The sequence below is a fragment of the Molossus molossus genome, unplaced genomic scaffold, assembly GCF_014108415.1.
Source record: "Molossus molossus isolate mMolMol1 unplaced genomic scaffold, mMolMol1.p scaffold_m16_p_17, whole genome shotgun sequence".
Classification (NCBI taxonomy): Eukaryota; Metazoa; Chordata; class Mammalia; order Chiroptera; family Molossidae; genus Molossus; species Molossus molossus.
The window spans coordinates 68,177,029-68,204,969 of NW_023425352.1; the positions used below are offsets into that span (position 1 = coordinate 68,177,029).

At 42.1% G+C, this 27,941-nt stretch overlaps 2 protein-coding genes across 2 annotated transcripts in view; both read right to left on the reverse strand.

Moving 5' to 3' along the window:
* The window catches only part of CUNH10orf53 (chromosome unknown C10orf53 homolog), a 28,439-nt gene extending 14,431 nt beyond the window's left edge, over nt 1-14,008 (reverse strand). Inside the window, exon 1 of the mRNA XM_036264563.1 lies at nt 13,912-14,008. Within this exon, the coding sequence (XP_036120456.1) occupies nt 13,912-14,008 (97 nt within the window). The remainder of the gene's footprint in view (nt 1-13,911) is intronic.
* Nucleotides 14,009-22,627: 8,619 nt separating this feature from the next.
* The window catches only part of CHAT (choline O-acetyltransferase), a 65,725-nt gene continuing 60,411 nt past the window's right edge, over nt 22,628-27,941 (reverse strand). Inside the window, exons 14-15 of the mRNA XM_036264857.1 lie at nt 24,599-24,736; nt 22,628-22,954 (exon numbers count right to left, since the gene is read on the reverse strand). Of these exons, the coding sequence (XP_036120750.1) occupies nt 22,685-22,954; nt 24,599-24,736 (408 nt within the window). The 3' untranslated portion in view covers nt 22,628-22,684. The remainder of the gene's footprint in view (nt 22,955-24,598; nt 24,737-27,941) is intronic.

The following is a 27,941-nucleotide window of genomic DNA, read 5'->3' on the forward strand; positions in this document are numbered from 1 at the left end:
TAAATAAAAGCCGACAGAATTGTTGCTAATAGATCCTGCCCTACAAGAAAGGCTAAAGGAAGTCCTTGAGGTTCACACGAAAGGACACTGGAGAGTATCATGAAGCCCCTCAAAGAACTGAAGCTCACTGATAAAGGTAGCTACACGTAAGATCAATTGTTACTGCACTTTTGGTTTATAACTCCTCCTTTTCCCTATATAATTTAAAAGGCAAATGAATAGTACAATAATTATAAGTGTATGTTAACGGGCACACAATGTGTAAAGACGGCAATGTAAAGCGAGGAGGATGGGAACGTATAGGAGCAGATTGTATACTGTAGGAGCAGAATGTATAGGAGCAGATTGTATACTAACGCACACTAAGGTGGTATTATTTAACTAGGTGTTTATAAGTTTAGAATGTTTATTGCAATCCCCAAAGTAACCACAAAGAAAGTAATTTTAAAATATACTGAAAAGAGCCCGGCCAGTGTTGCTTAGTGGATTGAGCATTGTCCCACAGACTGAGAGGTCCTGGTTCTATTTCCAGTCAGGGCACCGGCTGGGTTGTGGGCTCGGCCCCCAGTAGGGGGCGTGCAGGAGGCAGTCAGTTGATGTTTTTCTCTCTCACATCGATGTTTCTATCTCTTTTTTCCTCTCTCTCTAAAAAAAAAAAAAACCCAATAAAAACATTTTTAAAAAATACATAAATAAATAAGCCAACTAGACCTAACATATAAATAGAACACTCCTCCAAAGGCAGAGTATATATTCTACTCAAGTGCATATGGAACATTTCCAAGAATAGATCATATTCTAGACCACAAAACAAGTCTACATCACAAATATTTGGAAATTGAACAACACACTCTTAAACAACCAATGAATCAAAGAAGAAATCACAAGGAAAATTAGAAAACATCTTGAGAAGAATTACAAGAAAAACACAGCATATTAAAACACAGGAGCAGTGAACGTGCTCAGAGGGGGATTTAGAGCTGTAAGTATCTGCACTAAAAAAGATCTCAAATCAGTGATCTAACTGGACAGCTAGAGGAACCAGAAAAACAAGAGCAAAACACACCCAAAGCTAGCAGAAGGAACAACATAAGATAAATAAGATAAATTAGACGGCCCCGGCCGGTTAACTCAGCGATTAGAGCGTCGGCCTGTGGTCCAGAGAGACCCGGGTTTGGTTCTCACTAAGGGCATGTACCTCGGTTGCAGTTTGTCCCCGGCCCTGGTTGGTTGTGCAGGTGGCAGCCACTTAATGTGTCCCTTCACTTCGATATTTCTCTCTCTCTCTCTCTCTCTCTCCCTCCCACTCTATCTGAACAAAAAAGGAAAAATGTCCTTGTGTGAGGACAAAAAAAGAAAAGATAAATTAGACTGGAGATACACAAAATATAAAGTAGAAAAGTAAAAAAAAAAAAAAAAATCAATGAAACAAAAAGTTGGGTCTTTGAAAAGATCAACAAATTGACAAACCTTTAACTAGACTGACAAAGAAGAGAGAAGACTCAAATAACTAAATTAATAAATGAAAGAGGGTATAGTACAACTGACTTTACAAAAAAAGGATTATAAGAAAATACAGAAATAAAAAGGAGTATTAGAGAATACCATTAACAGTTCCTACACCAACAAACCAGATAACCTGCATGAAATGAACAGCTCCCTAGAAACACAAACCCACCAAAACAGACTTGAGAAGAAAGAAAATCTGAACAGACCTATAGCTAGTAAGGAGGTTGAAACCTCCCAAAAAGGAATGCCCAGGACGAGGTGGCTTTACTAATGAATTCTACCAAACATTTAAAGAAGAATTAATGCCAATCTTTCTCAAACTCTTCCAGAAATTGAAGAGAAGGGAACATTTTCAAACCCATTCTTTGAGACCAGTGTTATCCTGATCTCAAAGCCAGACAATGACATTACAAAAAAAGAAAACTACTGGCCAACATTACTTATGAATATTGATGCAAAATCCTCAGCAAGAAACTAGAAAACTGAATTCAGCAGCATAATAAAAGGTTTATTCACCACGACCAAGTGGGTTAGCCCTAGGAAGGCTAGAGCGCCCAACACATGAAAATCAATAAATGTAATATACCTCACTACTAGAAGGAAGGGCACAGAACCACATAATTATCTCCGTTGACTCCGTTGAAAAAGCATTTGGCAAAATAAAATTGTCATGATGAACACACTCAACAAACGGGGCGAGAAGAAAACTTTCTCACTGTGATAAACACCACGTGTGCAGCATCCGCAGCCGGCATTGTGCTCCAGGGAGGAAGGCTGAATGAAGGCTTCTCTTCCGAAGTCGGGACAAGCAAGGATGCCTGCTTTGGCCACTTCCATTCAACATGGCATTAGCTCCAGCCAGCGATATGAGGCAAGGAAAAGAAAGAAAAGGCATCTAAATTGGAAAGAAAGAAGTAAAACGACCTCTATCTGCAGATGGCATAGTCTTATATCTAGAAAATCCTACAGTCCACAAAAACAGTTTAAGCTAATAAACAAAATCAGCAGAGTTTGAGGATACAAAATCAACAATAAACAAGTTGTATTTATATATAGTAGCAATGGACAATCTGAAAAGATAATCATGAAAACAAGTTCAAGTACAATAGCATCTAAAAAAGCAAAACACAGTGAAAGATTTAACAAACAAAATGCAAATCTTGTGTACTGAAAACTACAAAAATTGCTTAAAAAATTAAAGAAAGTCTAAATAAATGAAAAGATAGCCCATGTGCAAGGATTGAAAGACTTAATATTGTTAAGATGACAACACATTTGACCCTTAAACAACACGTTTGAACTGCATGGGCCCACTTATACATGAATTACTTTTCAATAAATAGAGTCGGCCCTCTGTAGCATCTCCAGATTCAATCAACTGCATATCAAAAATGCTATTTTCTATGTGTGGTTGGAAATCAAAAATGTGGAAGGTGGACTTCATGCATTGTTTTATGCCATTTTACATAAGAAACTTGAATATCCGCAGTTTTGGCATCCAGGACAGGATGTGTGTGTGTGTGTGGGGGGGGGGGGGGAGATTGGTGCTCTGGAACCAATTCCTCACAGATACCGAAGAGTAATTAAGTTTTGGGGGAGTCAAAATTTATACTTGGATTTTTGACTCTGTGTGTGTGGGGGGCGGGGAGGTCAGCACCACTAACCCCTGCATTTTTAAAGATCAGCTGTACTTCCCAAAACATTATACGGATTTAATGAAATTCCTTTCAAAATCCCATTGATGTATTTTTCAGAAATGGAAAAACTAAATATCACAGGGAACTTCAAGGAACCAGAAGAGCCCAAACAATCTTGAGAAAGAACGAAGTGGGAGAACTCACACTTCCTCATTTCAACACTCACTCAGCTCCATAATCAAGAGTGTGGCACTGTCATAGGACAAGAGAGACCAGTGGACAGAACGGGAACCCACAAACCAGTCATCTCCTGTATGGCCACCTGAGTTTTGACATGAGTGCTGAGATGATTTAATGCACGAAGAACAGTCTCTAACAAACGGTACTAGAAAAACTGGATATTCACATAATATCTTTAAAAATTTATTTTTTAATTACAGTTGACATTCAATATTGTTTTATATTAGTTCCAAGTACACAGCATAGTGGTTGGACAATTATATAACTTACAAAGTGATCTCCCGGGTAAGAATAATTCCTACCTGGCATCATACATAGTTTTTGCAATATAATTGATCTATATTCCCTATGCTGTGCTTTATATCCCTGACACTATTTTTATAACTGCCAATTTGCACTTTTCAATCCATCCTCCCAAACCACTTTCTATCTGGCAACTATGAATTTGTTCTCTGTATCTTTGAGTTTGTTTCTGTCTTGTTTATTTATTTTATTTTTTAGATTCCACATGTAAGTAAAATCATATGGTACTCGTTTTTTTCTAACTTATTTCACTTAGTATAACACCCTCTAGGTTCATCCATGCCGTCATAAATAGCAAGACTTCATTCTTTTTTTTTTATCCTCACCCGAGGAAATTTTTCCATTTTTTATTCAGATAGTGGGAGGGAGAGAGAGAAACATTGATGTGAAAGGGACACATCGAGTGGCTGCCACCCGCACGACCAACCAGGGCCGGGGACAAACTGCAACCGAGATACATGCCCTTAGCGGGAACCGAACCCAGGTCTCTCTGGACCGAAGGCCAATGCTCTAACCTCTGAGCCAAACCGGCCAGGGCAAGATTTCATTCTTTTTTATGGCTGAGTAATATTCTATTGAATATATGTGCTACATCTTCTTTATTCATTTTTCTTAGTTTACTTCCATATTTTGGCTATTGTAAATAATGCTGCAATGAACATACAGTTGCATGTATCTTTTCGAGTGACTGCTTTGTATTTCTTCAGGTAAATACTCAAGTGGAATTGCTGGGTCATATGGTAGTTTTATTTTTAATTTTTTGAGGAACCTCCATACTGTTTTCTTTTTTTTTTTATCCTCACCCGAGGACATTTTTGAATTTTTTTGTTCAGACAGAGAGGGAGGGAGAAAGAGGAAGAGAGAGAGAAACATCGACGTGAAGGGACACATCGAGTGGTTGCCACCCGCACGACCAACCAGGGCCGGGGACAAACTGCAACCGAGGTACGTGCCCTTAGCGGGAACCGAACCCGGGTCTCTCTGTACCGCAGGCCGACGCTCTAACCACTGAGCCAAACTGGCCAGGGCCTCCATACTGTTTTCAATAGTGGCTGCACCAATTTACAATCTAACAGTGCACATCCTCACCAACACTTGTTTATTGATGATAGCCATTCTGACAGGTGTGAAGTGATATCTCATTGTAGTTTTAATTTGAATTTCTCCATGATTAGTCATGTTGAGCATCTTTTTCTATTGGCCATGTGTATTTCCTATTTGGAGAAATGCCTATTCAGATCCTCTGCCCATTTTTAAACTGGATTGTTTGTTTTATTTGGTGTTAAGTCATATAAGTTCCTTATATATTTTAGATATTAACTCCTTCTCAGATGTACCAGTAGGTTGCCTTTTCATTTTGTTGATGGTTTCCTTTGCTGTGCAAAAACGTTTTAGTTTGATGTAGTCCCATTTGTTTCTTTTCTTTTTTTTTTGAATATCCAAAAAATATTGCTAACAATGTCAAAGTGTTACTGTCTATGTTTTCTTATAGAATTTTTATGATTTCAGAACTTATATTTAATTCTTTAATCCATTTGAGTTTATTTTTTATATGGTGTAAGAAAGTGGTCTAGCCCCCCCCCCCCCCCCCCCGCATGCATACATCTGTCTAGTTTTCCCAACACCACTTATTGAGGAGACTGTCTTACCCTATTGTATATTTTTGCCCCCTCTGTCAAAGACTTAGTTTACCATATAGGTGTGGGTTTATTTCTAGGCTCGCTATTCTGTTCCGTTGATCTATGGGTCTGTTTGTACACCAGTATTAAGCTGTTTTGATTACTGTAGCTTGATATCAGGTAGTGTTATATCTCCAACCCTGTTCTTTTATCTCAAGATTGCTTTGGCTATTGGGGGTCTTTTGTAGTTCCATATTTATGACTTGTTCTAGTTCTTGAAAGAATGCCATTGGTATTTTGATAGGGATGGCATTGCATCTGTAGCTTGCTTTTGGTTGTATGGACATTTTAACGATGTTAGTTCTTCCTGTACGTGAGCACAGTGTATTCTCTATTTATTTGTATCTTCTTCAACTTCTTTCTTCAGTGTCTTACAGTTTTCCAAGTACTGGTCTTTTACCTCATTTGTTTTGCTCCTGATCTTAAAGGAAAAGCTTTCGGAATTTTGTTGTTGAGTATGATGTTAGTTGTGGATTTGTTACATATGAACTTCTACATCTAAGTTCATAAAGGATTTGACCTACAGTTTTTATTTTTACTTTTATTTTTGTACTGCTCTGTTTGGTTTTGGTAGGAGCATAATTCTGGACTTTTAAAATGAGTTTGGGAATTTTCCATCTTCCTCAGTTTTTTAGAACAGTTTAAGAAAGACAGGTGTTAATTCTTTGAATGTTTCATAAAATTTACCATTGAAACTACCTGGTTCAGGACTTTTGTTTGTTGGGAGTATTTTTTTTTATTAGCGATCTGATCTTGTCGTAGTTATCAGTCTTTTAAAAATTTCTGTCTCTTCTTGATTCAGTCTTGAAAAGTTGTGTTTATAGAAATTTATCATTTTTAAAAATATATATACTTTATTGATTTTTTAGAGAGAGTGGGAGAAAGAAATAGAAACATTGATGTGAGAGAGAAACATCGATCAGATGCCTCCTGCATGCCCCCTATTTGGGATCAAGGCTGCAAACTGGGCATGTACCCTGACTGGGAATCAAACTCAGTCCATGGGAGGATGCTCAATCCATTAAGCCACACTGGCCAGGTGGAAATTTATCATTTTTTCCAGGTTGTCCAATTTGTTGGAATACAATAGTTCATAGTTTTTCCTTATAATCTTTTGTATTTCTATGAGTTGGTTGTCACTTACTCTCTTTCATTTCTAATTTTACTTATTTGAGATCTCTCTGTTTTTCTCTTGATGAGTCTAGCTAAAGGTTTCTCAATTTTGTTTTCAAAGAACCAGCTCTTGGTTTCATTGATTTTTTTTTCTATTGTATTTTTTAGATTACATTTTATTTACATGCTGTTCTTTATTATTTCCTTCCTATTAAACACTTTGGACTTTCTCATTTTCTAGTTCCTTTGAATGTAAAGTTTGATTGTTTATTTGTTTCCTCAAGTAGGTCTGTATTGCTATGAATTTTCCTCTTAGAACTCTCTTGGCCATATCCCCCAAATTTTGGGTGGTTGTGTTTTCATTTCCATTTGCTTCAAAGGTATGTTTTGATTTCTTCTTTGATCTCCTTGTTAATCCTTTCAATATTTAGTTGCGTGTTATTTAACCTCCATGTGTTTGTGTGGTTTTCAGTTTTCTTTTTGTAACTGAATTCTAGTTTTATACAATTGTGATTGAAGAAGAGATGTTTGATATGATTTCAATCTTCTTATTTTACTGAGACTTGTTTTGTGGTCTCTCTTGAAATATGTTTTTGGTTTTGAGTGAAATGCTCTAAAAATATCAATAAATTCTTCTGGTCTAATGTGTCATTTAAAGTTACTATTTTCTTATTGATTTTCCGTCTTGATGATCTCCACTGATGTAAATTGGATGGTAAAGTCTCCTACTATTATTGTCTTACAGTCAATCTCTCTCTTTTTGTCTATCAATATTTCTTTTATATATTTAGGTCCTCCTATATTGAGTACATAGATGTTTACAACAGTTATATCCTCTTGTTGGATTGATCTCTTTTTTATTATAAAATGCCCTTCATTTTCTCCTATTATATATTTTGGTTTAAATTTGTTGTGTCTTATATAAGTATTGCTACCCCAGTTTTTTTCCCATTTGCATGAAAATTTCCCCCCATTTTCCTATTCCTTTACTTTTAGTCTGTATGTGTCTTTCCATCTCAAGTGGGTCTCTTGTTGGAAGCATATGTATGGGATACACACACACACACACACACACACACACACACACAAACACACATTCAGCCATTCTACATTTTTTTTTTTTTTTATCCTCACCCGAGGACATTTTTTCCATTTTTTGTTCAGATAGAGCGGGAGGGAGAGAGAGGAAGAGAGAGAGAGAGAAACATCGATGTGAAGGGACACATCGAGTGGCTGCCACCCACACAACCAACCAGGGCCGGGGACAAACTGCAACTGAGGTACGTGCCCTTAGCGGGAACCGGACCCGGGTTTCTCAGGACCGCAGGCCGACGTTCCAACCGCTGAGCCAAACCGGCCAGGGCAATTCTACATTTTTTGATTGGAGCATTTAGTCCATTTATATTTAAAGTAAATATTGAGACCTGGCCGGTTAGTTTGAGCATTTTTTCATATGTCTCTTGGCCATCTGTATGTCCTCTGGAGAAGTGTCTATTTAGGTCCTTTGCCCATTTTTACATTGGATTGCTTATTTTTTGTTGTTGTTGAGTGGTATGAATTATTTATATATTTTGGAAATTAACCCCTTATCAGATGTATCATTGGCAAATATGTTGTCTCATACAATGGGTTCCCTTTTCATTTTGAGAATGGTTTTCTTTGCTGTGCAGAAGATTTTAGTTTGATATAGTCTCATTTATTTATGTTTTACTCTGTTTCTCTTGCCCTAGGAGATGTATCAGTGAAAATTTTGTTACGTGAAGTGTTCAGTATTTTGCTGCTTATGATTTCTTCTATACTTTTATGGTTTCATGCCTTACATTTAAGTATTTTATCCATTTTGAGTTTATTCTTGTGCATGGTGTAAGTTGGTGGTCTAATTTCATTTTTTCGCTTGTACCTGTTCAATTTTCCAAAAATCATTTATTGAAGAGACTGTCTTTCCTCCATTATATGCTCTCACCTCTTTTGTCAAATATTAATTGAGAATAATGTCTTGGGTCAATTTCTGGGTTCTCTGTTCTGTTCCATTGATCTATATACCTGTTCTTGTGCCAGTATAAGGCTGTTCTGAGTACTATGACTTTGTACTATAATTTGATACTCAGTGTTGTGATCCTTCCAACTTAGTTCTTCTTTTTGAAGATTGCTGCAGCTATTCAGGGTCTTTTTTGGTTTCATATAAATTTTTGGAGTAGTTCTTCTAGATCTGTTGTTATCTAATTGGGATTATGTTGAATCAATAGATTGCTTTGAATAGTATGAATATTTTAATGATGTTAATTCTTCCAATCTATGAACATGGTATATGCTTCCACTTGTTTGCATCTTCCTCTATTTCTTTTTTTAACGTCCTATAGTTTTCTGAATACAGGTCTTTTACCTCCTTGGTTACGTTTATTTCTGGGTGTCTTATTTTTGTTGTTGTTTTTGCAGTGGTAAATGGGTTTTGTTTTGTAGTTTCTCTTTCTGAGAGTTTACTATTGTGTATAAAAATGCCATTGATTTCTGGGTGTTAATTATCTATCCTGCTATTTTGCCAAACTCTAGTTAGTAGTCTTTTGGTGGAGTCTTTGGGGTTTTCTATGTACAATACCATGTCATTTGCAAATAATGCCAGTTTTACTTCCTCCTTTCCAGTTTGGATGCCTTTTATTTTTTCTTCTTGTCTGATCACTGTGTCTAAAACTTCTAGTACTGTGTTGAATAAAAGTGGTAAAAGTGGTCATCCCTGTCTTAATCCTGTTCTTAAGGGAAGCACTTAGTTTTTTCCCATTGCATGTGATGTTGGCTGTAGGTTTGTCATATATGGCCTTTATTATGTTGAGATTTAATCCCTCTATTCCCATTTTGCTTAGAGTTTTCATAAAAAATATGTGCTGGATTTCGTCAAGTCATTGATATGATCATTGATATGATTTTTGAATAGTGTACCATCCTTGCATCCCTTAAATAAATCCCACTTGGTCATGGTGTATGGCCTTTTAAATATATTGCTGTATCTGATTAGCTTATATTTTGTTGCAAATTTTAGCATTTATGTTCATTGGGGATATTGGCCTATAATTTTCTTTCATTGTAGTATCTTTATCTGGTTTTGGAGTTAGGAGAAAAGCTGGCCTCGTAAAAAGAGCTTGGACGTCTTCCTTCCTCTTACATTTTTTGGAATAATTTGAGGAGGACATGTGTTAGTGCTTCTTTGAATGGTTGATAAAACTCCTCTGTGAAGCAATCCAGTCCAGGACTTTTGTTTACAGGAGTTTTTTTTATTCCTGCTTCAATTTCATTAGTTGCTATTGGTCTACATATTCAGGTTTTCTGATTCTTCCTTATTGATTTTTTAAAGATTGTTTAGTTTCTAGGAATTTTTCTGTTACTCTCAGGTTGTCCAATTTATTGGCATATAGTTGTTCATAATATTTTCTTACAATCCTTTGTATTTCTTAGTTACTTTATCTCTTTAATTTCTGATTTTATTTATTTGGGCCCTCTCTCTTTTGTTTCTTGATGAGTCTGTCTAATGGTTCATCAATCTTGTTTATCTTTTCAAAGAACTAGCTCTTTGTTTCATCGATCTTTTGTATTGTTTTATAGTCTCTATGTTATTTATTTCCACTCTGATCTTTGTTATTCCCTTCCTTCTACTTACTCTGGGCTTTTTGTTGTTGTTCTGTTTACAGTTCTTTTAGTTGTAGGGTTACATAGTTCATTGGAATCTCTTCTCATTCTTGAGAGAGGCTTGTAATGTTATGAACTTCCCTCTCAAGACCGCTTTTGCTATGTCCCATAGATTTAGTGTTGTGTGTCATTTTCATTTGTTTCCAGAAAGTTTTTTATTTCTTCCTTGATATCATTGGTAACCCATTCATTTTTTAATAACACATTATTTAGCCTCCATGTGTTTGAATGTTTTTATTGTAGCTAATTTCTAGTTTCATGGAATTGTGATCCATAAATTTTCATTTTTTACTGTACATTTCATTCCTTTTTTGTTAAATTTATATTGTGTGTTTCTTTTTGTTTTTAGAGTGTTTATTTACAGATTAAACAGTACATTAGCCATGTACTGTATATAAAAAAAGGTTAAAATAGGGACTGATTTGGGGGTCTGGAACAGATTAATTCAATTTACATGATTTCTAAATGGGAAAAAACGCTTTCGTTTTTGAACAAATAATTTCTCAAACAACTTTCCAGAATGAGTTAAGTTTGTGAACCAAGGTTCCAATGTAGGTCTCATGCAGCCTCCCCAGTCACCCAAGCTGGGTGTTCCAAGTATGCCTCCCATTTGGGTTGTGTGCAGCCTCCTCTTGCAGTTGAGCCTTGATTGCTGTTGGCACATCGATCAGGTGGATTTACCTCCTGGCTAATCAGCTTTGAGAACTGGCTATGGCCACCATGAAGAATCAGCAGTGCAGGGGCCGACCCCATGGAACAGAACTCATTTCACTAGGTCTCAGGTATTACTGAGTCCACCCTTGAGTGTGTTTCTTGTTGAGGTTGTTGGGTGGTGCTTTAGCATGGTCTGAAGCCGTCCACCATATGTGCTGGCTCTGGGGCCTTCTGGGAAGTGTGGGTCAAGGTCAGCTGCCACTTGTGTCCTTCCCAGGGTCACCTAGCATGGTCTATAAGGCAATCCACAGATGGCTGCTACTTGTGCAGGGCTCGAAGCTTCATGGGAGAACCCAAGCTGAGACCCACGGCTAGTTGCTGCTAGTGCTGGACCAGGGGCCACTTAGCATGAGATACAAGGTACACAGAGGTCAGATGCTGCTTGTTTGGGAGCTTTTAGGAAAGTAGGCAGAATGAGCCAAGGCAGGCCATTTGTATGGAAAGGCAATGGAAAGGGCTTAGGTGGGTTGCAAGCTGGGTGAGGTTGGGTCTGTGGGAATTGGGAGGATAGAGCAAACAGTGTCAACACAGTTGATGGAGACTCAAGTATGGTGCCTGCCAGCTGGCTCTGTTGGGGGAGGGCTCAGCAAAGGAACAATGGCTTCTGCCAGCACTTCTATCTGGGAGAAAGTTGCTCCTCTGGCCCTTGGTCTGAAGCCAGACAATTAAGTTCCTCCCATATGTCCCTGGTGCCTTTTAAACTGTTGCCCCAGCACTGGAGCTCAGAGCAAATGAGAGTGAAAAAGTCTACGTGGGAGCTCTTTAAGAGACTGGGACTCCAGGAGCCCCCTTTCTCACTCAGCCACAATCTCTGCTGGTTTTACAGCCAGAAGTTTTGGAGATTTCTCTTCCTGGCACTTGAACCCTGGGATGAGGGTTCTGGTGTAGGGCTGGGACATTTGGCTTCTCAGGAGAGACCTCAGCAGCTGAAATCTTCCCCCCAATTCTTCACCACCACATGTGTGTGTGGGACCAGCCTGTTCTGTGTTTTTACCCCTCCTATCAGTCTGTTTTTTAAATCCTCACCTGAGGACATTTTTGCATTTCAGATAGAGTGAGAGAGAGAAAGGGAGGAAGAGAGGGAGAGAAACATTGATGTGAGAGACACACATTAACTGGCTGCCACACACACAATCCCAACCGGGGCTGGGGACAAACTGCAACCGAGGTACATTCCCTTAGTGGAAACCAAAACCAGGTCTCTCTGGTCCGTGGGCTGAGGCTCTAACCGCGGAGCCAAACCAGCCAGGCCCCCCTACCAATCTTGATGTGGCTTCTTCTTTATACCATAATTATAGGACTTTTGTTCAGCTAAATTTCAGGCAGTTCTGAGTGATGGTTCTTCTGTAGTTTAGTTGTAATTTTGATGTGGTTGTGGGAGTTTCCAAGTACCGTGTTCTGAGTACACCACCATCTTGATTGGAAGCCAGATCTACCTTAATTTTAAGGAGATGCTGTAGCTGCTTAGTCTCATCATTTATTGAAGAAACTAAAAGTGGGTTATGAGGTGAAGGGTTGGTGAGTGGGCCTAATTCATCAGATGGGGAAAAATAAAAAGTCAATTATTTATTCAGTGTTCTTAGCTAAGGCTACAAAACATTTTAAGCATTAGCAAATAATACTGACCTATTTACAACAAATTTATCAATCACCTCTTTTAGAACTCAAATGCCACCTCTTCCTGGAGGCCTTCCATGATTGCTGATTTTGTGTCCTTTGGACTCCCGCAGCATTTGCCTGGAAGATTCTCGGTTTGGGTCATATAATGGAGTTCATGGAGACTCGGTCTGAGGCTCTCTTCTCATTCTATGTGTTCTCCTCAAGTCAATGACTCATACCTTTCTATCTCCAGCACAGTGTTTTTTCTCTGAACTCAGAACTGCAGAGCTGCTGACTCAGAACCTCTACCTATATAGCTGAAAGCGCACTAAGTTTTAATAATGTCCACAATGAAGCATGTCCCTCTAACTGGACATCTTTGGTGTTCTCATTTTTCGTGTAGTACACGTCCATCCATCAGCACTTGGCTCAAGCCAGAACTGACTGGATCCAGAGGGCAACCTCTTGACCCTTTCCTCCCCTCTACTTTTTTAAGGGAGTACCATGCTTTTACTTTCAGCCACCACCCCTTATGGCCATCCTGGGACAAGCTACTGTCATCTCTCCCATGAACCACTCCAGCAGCCCCCGACTTGTTCCCGTGTTTCCATTCTTGACCCCCTCTAATCTGTTGTTCTGACGGCAGCCAGGGTTTTACCCCCTTGCCTAAGACTTTTATATGGCCCTGCAGGATCTGGCCCCTGCCTACCCCTCCAACCTCATCTTCCCATCAGTTCAACAAATGTATCATTTGCTTATGCTTCCAGCCTTTACAGATAGTAGTCACTCCATTTAGAATGCTCTTTCTTCTCTTTACCTGATTAGTTTCTCCTTACCCTAAAGCTGAACTCAAGCATAATTGCAGCAAATAAACATTTCCAGATCTTTCCCTCTCCCCTCCAATTATGGCCAGTGGCAGGGCCCTCTTTGATAGGTTCTTCTGTCAGAATCTGTCAATTAGTGGTCAACAATGAGAAGGTCACCTCAAGGATATGTATCAGTATGTCCTAGGTACCTAAAAGAATATCTGACTCATATTAGGTGTTCAATAAAGGTATGTTGCATGGATGAATGATCAAGGGATAGACTCCCTGCCATTTTCCCGCCAACCATATGACCTTAGAAAAGTCACTTACCATTTCTTATTCTCAGGTTCCCACTGTGCAGAGCAGAGTATATCATTCTTTCTATCCAGTAACGTGTGTAAACTGCCCGCACCTAGTGCATGTTTGTTTCTTCCCATTCCCATGTTGAAGCAGCGGAGCCAGAGGAAGGGGCTCAGCCACCCCAGGGTTGTGAGGGCTCGGGGAAGACTTTCCAGGGGAGGTGGAACTAGTCTGGCTTTGAGGAAGGAAGCAGGTCTAGACAGAAGGCACAACCTGCAGGGATGCTCAGAAGCTAGGATACACCTGGGCACACACACACGCTCAGTTGCCCACCTTGCAGGCCCTGCAGGCGGAAGGTGCGGTGCTCCACAGACAGGCCGACTGCGCTATATGGGCCATAGCGCAAGGTGACCACAGCGTTCTCGGGCATGGCTGGGCCTCCTGCCCCGGCGACTGCGCAACACACACTGCTAAGCAACTGCTCCGCAGGCCCGTAGGAGTGGGCGTGGCCATGCGTGGCTGGGTGTGGTCAGGACCGGTGAGGGTGGAGCTTGAGGATCCTCTAGATTCCCCGTCTCTGCTCAGCGCCTGGTGTAATGGGTGAGGGCCAGGAGTTTCCTTTCCTGGATACCCGCACCATCTAATATGCGCCCACTCCTGGGGGGCAAAAACGGTGGTGGTGGTCAGAGACGACTTGCTTTAGCGACCCTGACAGCCAGGTAAACATGGAATTTCTACCTGGTATGGAAAGTCTTAATAAACATCAATAGCCAATATTTACAGCCAATTACCGTAAGTATGTATCAGGCAACATACTAAGTACTTTCATACGTTATCTCGTTTAATCATTTTACCATCCGAATAAAGTAAGCTGTACTTTTTTATTTTGTATTTACAAAACAGAGGCTCAGAGGGGCCAAGAAACTTTCCCAGATGATTCATGGGGGTGGGGGGTAATATGGATTAGAAACCCTTGGGAGGTGCCTATGTATAGATTTCTTCTTATTTATCTTGCCTGGGATTTGTTGAGACTGTTGAAACTGTGAATTTAAGTCCTTCATTGGTTTCGGAAAATTTGGAGCTATTATCTCATCACATATTGCTTCTGTCCCATTTTCTTGATTTTCAGGGGCTCCAGTTAAATGTATGTTAGACCTTCTCACTGTATTCTTTATGTCTCTTTTCATTTGTGTTTTTCTTCCATGCTTCTTTTGGGATTGTATGTATGGACATGAGTATTCATTCATTCATTTTTACCTGTAATCCAGTTTACTGATTTTTTTCTGCAATTGTGTCTTAACTGTTGTTAAAGCCACCAATCAGAATTGTTTGTTTCAGTTATTTAATTTTAAATTCTAGAATTTTAGTTTGGTGCCTTTTCAAATCTGCTGTACCCTTTTTATAATAAAGTAGGATGTGATACTATTATTTTTATTCTTTAAGCTGTTGATGAGTAAATGACGTTAGGATATCTTCTAATATTTAAAATACCTTGCATTCTTAGATAAACCTGACTCAGTCATTGGTGTATTATCTTTTTGATATACTGTTAGAATTTGTTAATATTTTGTTTAGGATTTCTGGATATACATGTATGAGTGAAGCAGGCATGTAGTTTTTCTTTTTTGTGTGTCCTAATCTGGTTTAGAGATTCATAGAATAAATAAGGCAGTATAGAAGAAGAGGGAATATCCCTTTATTTGTTTTGCATAGCATAAAAATGATCACTTCTTTGAATATTTGGTAGAACATGTCTATACAATTTTAGGTCACCCCCCCCCCCTTTTTCACTGAATGGAAAGATTTTAAACTACTACTTTAGTTTATTTAAGATTTACAAGAGTATTCAGAAATTTTATTCTTGCATTAGCTTTAGCAAATTAGATTTTTAAAGAATTTTCCTATTTTTATCTAAGTTTTTAAATTTATTGGCATTCAGTGGTTGATGTATTCTCTTATTTTAAATGTCTACTTTATTGTAGTTATGTCAACTTTTTATTAATAATATTATTTCTGACTTCCTTTTTAAAATATGTTTTACCAGAAACTTATCTGTATTGTTAGTTTTTTTAAAGAGCCAACTTTTGCTTTATCTTCTCTATTGTTCTTTTTTTTTTTTTTTAAAGACAATGATTTCCTTCCTTCCTTCCTTCCTTCCTTCCTTCCTTCCTTCCTCTCTCTCTCTCTCTCTCTCTCTCTCTCTCTCTCTCTCTCTCTCTTTCTTTCTTTCTTTCTTTCTTTCTTTGTGGTATGTGCCCCTAGCGGGAACTGAACCCGGGACTCTCTGGTCCGCAGGCCGACGCTCAACCGCTGAGCCAAACTGGCTGGGGCTTCTCTATTGTTCTTTTGTTTTCTCCTTCAATGATAGCTGCTTTAAAATTTATTTACATTGAATTTATTGGGGTGACATTGATTAATAAAATCAGATAGGTTTCAGATATATAATTTTATAAATTATTATCTGTATATTGTATTGTGTGTTCACCACCCAAATCCAGTCTCCTTTCCTCACCATTTATCCCCCTTTACCCTCTTCTACCTCCCCCCACGTCCCTTTTCCTTTGGTAACCACCATACTGTTGAATGTGTCTAGGAGTTGTGTGTGTATGTTTGTGCTTTTTTTTTTGCTTAATCACTTCACCTTTTTCACCCAGCTCCCTAATAGCCCCCTCCTGTGATAGCTGTCAGCTGTTCTCTGTACCTGAGTCTGTTTCTATTTTGTTAGTTTATTTTGTTCTTTAGATTCCACATGTAAGTGAAATCATATGGTATTGTCTTTGTCTGACTGACTCACTTCACTTAGCATAATATTCTCCAGGTCCTTCTGTGCTGTCATGAAAGTTAAGACTGTCATCTTTTCACAGTCCGGTAGCAGTATTCCCTTGTGTAAATGTACCAGTTTTCTATCCACTCATCTAATGATGGGCACTTGGGTTGCTTCCAAATCTTGGCTATGGTAAACAATGCTGCAATGTGCATAGGAATGCATATATTCTTTAAATTAGTGTTTTGTATTTCTTTGGATATATTTCCCAAAGTGGAATTGCTGGGTCATAAGGCAGTTACATTTTAAATTTTTTGAGGAAAATCCATACAGCTCTCTACAGTGGCTGCACCAATCTGCAGTCTCACCAACAGTGCACGAGGATTCTCTCTTCTCTATATCCTCGCCAACACTTGTTGTTTGTTGATTTATTGATGATTGCTATTCTGACAGGTGTGAGGTGATATTTTATGTGGGTTTTAATTTGCATCTCTCTAATGATTAGTAATGTTGAACACCTTTACATATGTCTTCTGTCCATCTGTGTGTCCTCTTTGGAGAAGTGTCTATTCAGGTCCTTCGCCATTTTTTAATTGGAATGTTTTTCTCTGGTGTTGAGTTGTATGAGTTCTTTATAAATTCTGGAGATAAACCCTTATCAGATGTATCATTGGCAAATATGATCTCCTATTCAGTGTGTTGTCTTCTTATTTTGTTGATGGCTTTCTTTGTTGTGCAAAATAATTTTAGTTTGAGGTAGTCTCTCATTTGTTTATTTTTCCCTTTATTACTTTTGCCTGAAGAGATGTATCAGAAAAAATATTGCTAGGATACATGTTTGAGATTTTACTGCCTACGTTTTCTTCCAGGATTTTTATGGTTTCGAGTGTAACAGTTAAGTCTTTAATCCATTTTGAGTTTATTTTTGTATATGGTGTAATAAGTTTTTCTAGTTTTATATTTTTTGCATTATCTGTCCAATCTTCCCAGCATCATTTATTGAACTGTCTTTACCCCATTGTATGTTTTTGCCTTCTTTGTCAAATATTAATTGATTATACAGGTGGAGGTTTATTTCTTGATTCTCTACTCTGTTCCATTGATCTGTAAGTCTGTTTTAATGCCAATACCATGCTGGTTTGATTATTATGGCCTTGTAGTATAGTTTGATATTAGGTAGCACGATTCCTCTAACTTTATTCTTCTTAAGATTGCTATGGCTATTTGGGCTATTTTATGGTTCCATATAAATTTTTGGAATATTCTAGTTCTGCATTGATAGCTGTTTTTAATCTTTATTACTTTGAGTTTACTGTTTAGTCCTTTTTTGTTTATTTTATTTTTTTAAGTTACACTTAGCTCACCAAATTTCAGACTTCTTATCTGATAAAAGTATTTTAAGCTATAAATTTTCCTGAAAGCATGATTTTTGTTATATAATAGAGGTTTTACTATGAGCTATCTTTATTATCATTCTACTCTAAATTTAAAATTTTTATTATTTCTTCTTTGAACCATGAGTTTAGAAAGATGTGTTTTTCTGATTGTGGAATACTCTTAGCCATTTTCTCTTTGAATGGTACCCACTGCCATTCTCTCTAATCTTTCTTTTTTTAACTCCTACATATATCTTCTCGGTATGTTTATTTCTTTTTAATGTTTAACATATCTATTGTGTAGCTTTTTTTAGTCATCTATTCTCTCCAGCCTTTATAATGTTAATTCTCCTGTTTATCTGCTGCTTTCCCTCCTGTGAACCATTTCTGATACCATTTGTATTTTTTCACTGTGAGCTCATCGTTAATGGAGTATTTTCCCTCCGCGGGTGTTTGGTGTGTCTAGGATTGTGGAAAGTGGTTTTGTATTTGCTTCTTCTGAGGCCCTTTGGGTCTTATTAACCGAGGCAATTTAAACAAATTATTGACTTGGAATTCCTGCCTTACATTTAAATTGTATAAATTCAGAATCCGCATCCACATATGACACAAGTTTATAGTTTAATTTCCCATTGATGTCTTTTTCCATTATCTAAAGCTTCAAGTGAATGCATGATTTCTCAATGCTCCTCTGGGTGGATGGGAAAAGGTTTTCTAGCCCTCTTTATAGAGTTGGGGCACTTTTGAGATTGTGGTTCTATATGGAAAGTTTGGCTGCATTTCCTACTTTGCATGGGCTGAGGTTATGTCCTTTTAAACTTGCTAGAGTCTGTATCTGGTTGGATTTACTTTTAGCTCCTGCTCACTGCTCGGTTTTGGACATCCTTCCTATTTCTTGGCATGTGAGGATTTCTTTCTTGAACTAATCTATATGTTTAAAATAATTTTCTCTCTGTGTGTATGTTTTTTATAGGTGTAGGGGGCCCATCTACATCAGCTCAGCCTACCATTTTGTTGCTCCTTTAATGTAAGAAATTAGAGACCAAGGACAGAATCCTGGGCCCCAATGACATATAAGGTACAGAAATAGGAAGTGAAATTCCACAAGGAGATGGAAGAGGCAGTAGGAAAAAAGTAAGGAGAGAGCTGGTCCTCAGGAAACAAAGAACAGAGCTTTTAGAAAGGTCCTTTTATGTGATGCGAGGCCAGCTTTTCCCAGGGATGGCACGTGGCTCATCCTGCAAACTCAAGAGGTCTCCTTAAAAGGACAACTCAGAGAAACAAGATCAGGGAAATCGGAAATTTATAAAGGAAACCCAAGGCACTGGTTCCCCCCTAAGGAGAATTGCTTGGGAGTAACTGGGAAATTTCTGGTTGCTGTTGTGAAACGGGGAGGAACCCCTCCCTGCATCTTACCTGCACATACCAGCATCTACCCCACAGGGCCTTCAAGACAACAGGGAGTGGGGGCATTCTTTTGTATGTTGCCCATTCATACTTCTTCTCCATTGTCTACATCTGATTATTTCAGGGCCAAGAGTGATATATGTGATAAGAACAAACCCTAGCTCCCGAACTTTCCTATCCCTTCCATTTGCTGTGGAACATTCTTGGCCCTTATCTTTTTGGATAATGCTTTTTCTGCATCCCAGTCACACAAATCGTATACTTTGAGGTTCTTTTTAGGCTCTGATTGGAAAGGACTAAGCCTTCTATGTCGAGGAATTTCAGTTCTGGTTCTGTGGTTCAGTTCTGCTGTGGAGCAGTCATGCAGCTTGGAGTCTATCTCTGGACCACGCAGGCTGAGGGAGTCTGTGTGCACAGGTGCCTGTGACCTGCAGTGAGAATGCTTATTTTCATATCACTTCCTAAGTTTTCATACGACGACCATCTTAGGTCATCTCATCGCAACCCTGGAAGCGGGTAAAGCTGCTATCAACATTCCCATTTTACAGATGAGGAAACTGAGGGTTAGGCAGGTGAAATGATATCTTCAAGTCCATGGCAAGTTAGAGATAGAGCTGGGTTCATGTATCGGGCACCCCACCTCTGTGCCTGGTGCTTTTCCCTCCACACCATTCTGCCTCTGCATGTTTGTGCAGCCTAAATGGACACCCAGCTCTACTCCCAGCTTTCTGCCAACCTTATCACAAACACCCGTGAAGCTTCTCTGCCCTTACCCCACCACCCTCGTGGTGGCACACCATGCCCACACACTGGAGGAGACAAAGTTCCTTCCTCCCCTTCCTCTCGGTCCCTGTATCCAAAGACATCGACCACTGCTGCTGACAGACCTCAGGCAAAGGCAAAGGAATTGCTGACCCAGCTCCCAAAATTTATGCCAACATTTTCATAGCGTTTCTGAGTAGAAACAATGCTCAACACCATCTTTCTTGGCATTACTTTTTATTGAATACTGACTTACAGTCTTTAAATCATTTAAATATAGTGTTTTCAATTTATAATTATTTAGTCATATATAGAGCTATTTAGAGCACAAAACTATAACTTAGAATGGGAAGCTATAAATGCACATGTACAATATTGCCATAAATCTAAAATCATTTTATAAAAATAGAACTCAAATAACTATATATTTTGGCAACATAGCAGTATTGTAAGGTGGCCACGTACATTTTTATTATGCAGCACTGTCCCAAAATGACTGTCTCCGGGTTTTATTTCCCATATCTTTGGGGACAGTCTTCTCTACCAGGGTCCCCATAGAGATCCCCATGGCCATGGCTCATTGTCGCCTTTGCATAAAGACTCTGTGCACCCAATTTCTGCTTGGAGGTGGAAGGCCAGCTTCCAGCCTCTCCCTCCGAGAGTGGGGGTCCCTCCTGCCATATGTCCCCCATAACACTTCTCGAAGCCCTCACAATGCACGGTTGATAACTGAATATAAAGTCAGCTTCCTTTCCCTATGCTCAGAGAATGACAGATGTGAGTTTGGTTCTGTCAAATCAGTATAAAAAGTTTGAAATAAAAATCACTCAAACGGTGCCCATGGGGAAATGTCATCCTGACAGTGGGTACCAGTGCCCGCCTGCATGGGCAAAGCCCTTTGCACACACATGAGCTACAATCCTCAGCCGTAGAAGGTTGGGATGTTTTGTCTCTGCCTGCCCAGAAATCCCTGGAGGGAAACCGGAAAGGCACTCAGATCTGCACTGTGGTCACTGGGTGAGAACAGACACGTGGCTTTGGGTCCACTTACAGCAGGTGGGCAGCAGTTCCCCAGGCATTCCCAAGGGAAGCAGGAAGGCGGGTGTCTGAGGGCGGGAGCATGGACCTACAGACCAATGACTTCGATGGGCGGTGCCAGAATCTCCCAGATTATCCAATAGAAGTCCGCAATCCAAAACCAGGGGCTCGAGGAATTGACTGCTTGGGGGCTGCCTGTATTTTCAAAGAGTTGAGCAAAGGTCAAAATGCCTGCCCCCATCTCTGCCCTGCCTGCTTCAACACAGGTCAAAGTGCAGACAGCATGCTCAGTAGCCCAAAGAAGCGGCAGGTACAAGGTCCCTGGGCCAGAGCGGAGTGCTCCGAATGTCACAGAGCACAGCAGGATGGGTTGGGGACGACTTTTTCAGGACTCTCCCTGCCCCCACCCAAGGCTTGCAGTGATGAGAGCTGGCTCAGCACCTTCTCTAGAGGGAGGCAGGCTGCCTCAGCTGTTCGCAGTTTGATTTTTCTGGTTGCTTCCCCACTCCGTTGTTCTTTTAGATTTCCCGGGAAAACATGCCCCAATGGGAAGCTCTCGGCAGTCACAGCCTCTCAGGACAGTCTTAACTCTGGTTCTGTGGACTGCCTGCTCCTCCATCAGTGTTGGCTCTGGACCTTCCCCTCTGCTGGCCTGCTCCTGCCAGCTGTCCCCTTGGCCCCGAGGCCAGAGGAGAGGCCTGCCCTGGGCTCCTCCACGTGGGTTTTAGCTAGAATCCCTGGACAGCATCCTCCACATAAGGGAACGCGGCTGTCCAAGGATGTCCTGCTTGGGCCCACGAGATCATCACTTGAAATTCATGTCCCAGCAGTGTTCTCAAAAACCTCTCTTACGGATGAATGAAACAAAATAAATAACAGAAAACTCCCAGCTCAACCCTCTCTCATCCCCTCTAGAAGGAGGATCACCTATCGGGCATGTTTTGTGTGAAGGGGAGTGAGAGAGCACCAGAAAAAACGCTAGTGGCAAGCTCCTTGGGAAAGTGGACCGGGCCTCCCTCCATCCCTACTGCTTGCCCCGGGTGTGCTGTTCACTTGTGCCAGACGTCCCGGCATGGGCACGGCGGAAGCAGGAGCAGCAGCCACTCCAGGGCAGCGGCAGGGGTTCCTTCCAGAGGAGCTGGATGGCGATCTGAGCGTAGTGGACGGCCGCCCTGGGAGCGAAGATGAAGCGTGCCCTTGGGCCCAGGTCGCTGTACTTTACATTCACTCGGGCCGTGTGTGGGGCAGGGAGTGCTCACAGAACTGGATGGCTCAGGGCAGCTGCTCTGAATGATCAGACTGCTTTGAATCCGAAAACAAAGCCCTCTCCGAAAGAAAAGAAGTAATGAGCTGGAGTTAGCCTCTTCCTTCATGATTCATTAGGTACATTGCACTTAATAAGGTAACGTCTTCTTCTGTTGGGCAAAATCATGACCTGGCCATGCTAGGTCCCACTAGGGAAGCAAACACCGGCAGGAGCTTCTGAGCCATGCGGGGAAGTCAGGGCGCTCCCCACCCCGCCAGCTGCGCCAGGCAGCCCTCGCTCCCGGCTCCGCTGTAGCAGGGCTCGGGCAGCTCTATGACTGAAGGCAGTCCCCGTGCATAGTGAGGGACGTCCCTCCAGACACAGCTGCGTGTGCGCCTCAGGCCCTGAGGACGGGGGCTGCAGAGAGCTAGGGTGAGGGACGGGAGCAGGGGTTCAGCAGGGTCTGGCAGCTGCAGAATGCTAGGTTTGGGAGGTGACGTGAAGTGTCGGGAGTCACAGTTGGTGGCACTGGCCGACCCTTGTCGCCTTTTCCTTTGTGGCCAGGGGCTTGCCTGCCGCAGGTGGCGGGGGGCTGCAGAGGTCCCCCATTGCAGCGAGGCTTTCTCCCACAGCCTTTGCAAACTTGGCCGAAGAGGTCTCTTTGCAGCTGTGGAAGCTAGAGATGCAGAAAAGGATGCTCTCGGGCTGGGGGTTGTAGCAGGCACCATACCCATTGGGCACCACAGGCCCATAGCAGCAAAACATGTCCGTGGTGGTGGGCACCTGGAGGAGAGGAGCGGTCAGAAGCTGCTTGTTATGAAAGGCAGCCTGCGGGCCTGCTAGGATGCAGGGCACCCTAACAACCCGGGGCCTCGATGGAGCATTTGCTTCTCTGACTATTTTCTACCAAATCAATTGACTGCGTCAGCATGGATGGCCACCGCCGAGTCTTCACAACGAACCCCGCTAACTGTGTGATGTCAGAAGGGGCCATAAGCCACTCCTGGCGTGAAATCCGCTCAACTTGTGGAGTCAGAAGCTACTAGATTCACCTGCTGCCGGGTTTGGCTGAGTGTCTCTTTCACCTGGGGGCCGTTTGAGGCACCGAGGCAATCAGGGTAATTTACTAAATGGCACCCCGGTGACACCCACGGGTTCAATGGCTTCGCAGAGGGAGTAATTTGTGAACTGGAGGAAATCTGGCCTGTCTCCTCTGCTGATTTCCCCCGCATCCTTAATTACTGTCAGCACTGCTTGGCCGGTCTGCTCTCCTCCCCGCAGCCTGGCCACGCACAATTACCCAGCGCTGGCGTTTCAGAGTTTGCCGTTAATTGGAGACTTAGTTATGCACCTAATGTTTTGAATTCAGACTGCTGAGATTTTGTAATCTGATCACAAACCAAGAAAATGTGTTTCTGAAAGCATCCAAGTCATAACTGTTCATTTCCAGTTGAAAACAAAACAAAACAAACCAACAAAAAAACCCAAGCCACCGCAGCCCAGTGAATCTCACTAGCCGGTCCGAGGGGGAGAGACCACATTTGGGGCAGGTGCGAGGTGGGTGTGTTTCAACCACAGGGTCGGGCACCGTGCACTTGGGCCCTCAGGAGTGACTCTGCTTGGTTTAACAGGGCAGAACAAACCGTTAGCCCTGCTAATAGGGTCGCCTCATTGTTAGATGCGTTGGCCATGCGGCAGCCGGAGGCCAGAAAGCCACTCAGCACTTTTGCCCAGGGATGGTTTCCTGAGAATTTATGTTGTGCCCTCGTGTAGCACGTCTGTGAGCTCACTGCAGTGATGAGAACATCGAATTACTGAGTGGCTGTTATCCCCAAACACCTTTTATGAGCTCCTGTTACTGCCCTTGTCCGGCTTCCCACAGATGTGGTGGGGTTCTAGTAACCTGACCTCGGGGTGGGGTGCTTTCTCTCCTGAACGACTGCCTTAGTCTAATGGTTTCCTTCTGTGCTTGTGACAGGTCCTCCCACGGAACAAGCCCGCGGTGCTGGTTAGGAGATGCCGTGCTGGCAGCTAAATGCCCGCCATTGGTCGCGTGGCCCTTTATAATAAGGGCTGTGACCTGCTGGAGGGTCCTGTCCATGTCTGGCACTGGGTTGGGCTCTCCACCTACATCACCGCACCAGCTGAGCCAGGACTTCACTCTGGGCCTGTCAGGCCTCAGAGGTAACAGATCGAAAGATAGTAAGAGTCACAGTTAGGGCACTAAAATGGGCACTTTCCTGTCCTGTCCACCTCTGCTGAGGTGGTCTGTGACTACTCCCATTTAGAAGATGAAACCCAATGCTCGTGAGATTCAGATACGGGACTTGCCTGACTCCAACCAGTGGGCTGTATTCAATAAGCCCTTTAGAAAGACCACTCATCACACTAAGTGGCGCCTTGGGCGACGGCCACCGAGGTCTGTACCTGGCTGGTGGAGAGGACAAATTGATTGCTCATCAGGTATGTTTCATCCGTGAACATCTCGGGCAGGTCCTTGCACAAGTCCCGGGCCAGCTCCCGCAGCCCCAGCAGGTGGTTGTCGATGGCCATCCCTGTTATGGCCTGGGCGGTAGGGAACAAAGAACAGGACGTGAGATGTGGGCTCCCACGTGCCTCCCCTCCTCTCGAGTCCACAGCGCTGACAGGACTCCAGGGGCCACCGTGGCTCAGTGCTCGCTGTGGACAGTGTGGGCAGCAGCCCGGACTGACCACTTTATCATGCGGCTTCTGCTCCTTGGGCCCCTGCGGATTGGTCAGTGTGGTATTCTAGCATGAGTCTGTGTCCCTCATGTCCCTGCTGACGTGGGCCACGGGTAACCGCGTAGTGCTCTAAGTGAACGCGGCAGGCTGGCGGGGCCACCCCCGGTTCCGTCTCAGGTGTGGACGGATCTGGGGAGGGAGGGCAAGGGCTTGGCCCGGGGACTGCCAAGCCCCATACAAGCCCGGGAGAGACGCCCGGGCTGCCACTCGGAGACTCTCACCACAACCGACACCTTAGCCTCCAACAGGAGCCTGAGGACTGAGGACGGAGGGTGTTAGATCTCTTCCTGGATCTCAGCGGCTATTTCTTAGGCTCAGAACCAATTCAACTCCACTGGATTCAAAATCTAAGAAGTCATTTTGAGAACAGAAAGTAGACATCTAGCAGAGGCTCAGCTAGCGTTTTCATGGGGAAAGCTTGTTGAATGAAGAAAGGTTTTTTCTTTATATCACAAGGTATTTGAGTTCTTGTCAAAGGATAAGACACTAGCAACAGGGGCTCCGGAATCTCTCTGCAGGAGGGTGGTGGGGTGGCGGGCAGCTGAGCAGTGGGCCAGGAGCTCAGTCTACATCTCTCCCACTCGAGGCTGCAGGTACAGCTCACACACTGGCTTTGCTTGCATTACGTGTTTATTTGGGACAGTTTGGTGGGGGCCACCTCTGGCCTACAGTGATAACCTCTGGATCAACATCAGGGCAGTTGTGGGGTGGGGTTCACTTAGCTGTGAAGCCCCACGTATGAGGAAACCTCCCACCGCAGTGAACGTTGTTCAGGTCTGCAAGGCACGTTTGGGGATCTGCCAGCTGTTGCCCTCCGGCTGGGAATAAATACAGAAGGGTGACGCAGAGGCCCCCGTGTCTCCAACACGGCTGACTTCTCTGGTTACCTCTGCTCACTGGCTGACTCTAGATCCAAGGAAGCAGCCGCTCTGTGCAGCAGCCAACCCACCTCTGTCTTCACCATCTCTGAATTCACAGGAGCAACTGGGATTGACTTACAGACTGTTTGGATTAGAGCCATGAGTAGTGAGTATAACGACTCATCATTCAGAGAATCTTAACTGAGTGCCTACTATGTGCCTAGTGTTGCTGGGCACAAGTGACAGCAGAGCACAGAGCAGTCCTGGACTCCACGGAGCCTTGTGTGTGGTGGGAGGCAGGCAGTAACCGACCACTCAGATAAACTGGGGTCGTTGTGCGGGAGCCGTAGGGAGCCGAGAACGGATGTGATGGAGGTCTGGGGCACACTGTTCCTTCACTGCAGTGTCCTCTCTCCACCACCGCTGCCCAGCACACTTGCCAGATATTTGGAGGGTTCCTTGGTGCTTTCCCCTGTCCCTTACCTGCGTGGCCAGGCAGGCCCACAACTGACCGAGAGTATCTACATAGCTCTCCTCTCCCGGCCCCCATTTCTTACATTAGTTGTCCCCATCAACTTAAACTAGTTCACACAAAATAACTCTTTGGCAATGCTTTGGAGGATAGTTTTGTAAATGTTTTCCCTAAACATGGAAATTATTATCAAAGTTATATATTTATATAGTTAAAAAACCCAAATAAACCAAAGGCTATGTCACCTTGCCAGCAATGTTGCCCACACCACAGAGGCACCACACACAACGGTTCTGCCATTTACTTTCTTAGTTCTGAATAACATGAGCGGACAGCCATGCCTGCACTGTTTACTTCTACCTATGATCTTACTATAGAAGATGAACTTTGGCTCCCCAAAGACAGTCATACTTTCCCATCTTCCCAACTGTTACCTTTTAACTCTTTGTTGCTTGATCAACATTCAGTGTTTACACAATTAAAACTGTGCAAGTATATTCACAGCGGAGTCCTTAGTGTATTACGGTTAGAGTTGCTTTCATAATTTTTTAAATTTTCTCTAGAATTGATTATTTTAAAATGATTAAATAATGATTTTCCCCCTTGCTAAGCTTTCTATGTATCTATAGCTAATTGATTCTTAAATTCTCAGACAGAAGTATAAAACTTTCCTTGATGCATTAAAATATATCTGAAAATTTACATTTCATTTCTCTCACTCCTTGCTCTTCTATGGACTGACTGCTCCCTACTTCTGCTAAACAGTTGCCAACTTGGGATCTCCCTTTACCACCATCCTTTTTCTCTGCCTCTTGTAGTGAATCTTCTCAGTTTTGGATCCTCTGACTTTTTATTTTTTGTTTTATTCTTTTACTTGAGTGGTCTAAATCCTCCAATAGCTTCAAAAAAAAAGAGAGCTTAATAAGTAAAAATTTTGAGACCTCATCTGTCTGAAAATGTCCTTATTCTATCTTCAAAATAGATGATAGTTTAGCTGGGTATGGAATATGTGTTAAAAATCTTTATGCCTCAGAATTTGAAGTCATTGCTCCACCACCTTCCACCTTCCAGAGATACTGTTGAGAAGTCCCATCACCATGTTTTCCCCCAGAGTTATTTTTATTTATGGATGCAATAACATCCCTTATCTTTCAGAGGATTTCAATTATAATTTAAAAAAGTCCTCTGGCCCAGCCAGTGTGGCTCAATGGCTTGAACATTGTCCCATGGACTGAGAGATCCCAGTTCAATTCCCAGTCAGGGCACATGCCTGGGTTGTGGGCTTGATCCTCAGTAGGAGGTGGGTAAGAGGCAGCCAATCGATACTTCTCTCACACATTGATGTTTCTATCTCTCTCTCTTTAAAAAATCAATAAAAACATATTAAAACAAATGTCCTTCTGTTTGCTGCATTGTTTTTATTCCCTTTAAGTTTCTTTTAAATTATTTTAAAAATCAAACAAAACTACTGGTTTGTACTGGTTTTAGTCTTTTATGTTAGCAGCTCTCCTCGGTGTCTGATGATTTGTGGCTATCTGTTTATGCTTGAAAACAAAGTTCTGAAAATATGCATAGAGGAGTGGCAATGTGCTTGTCAACTGGTGGACTTCACTGTGAGGTCCTGGCTCGACTTTTTCCACTGTTCTCTTGGCCTGGTCAGCTTCACCACTTAGAA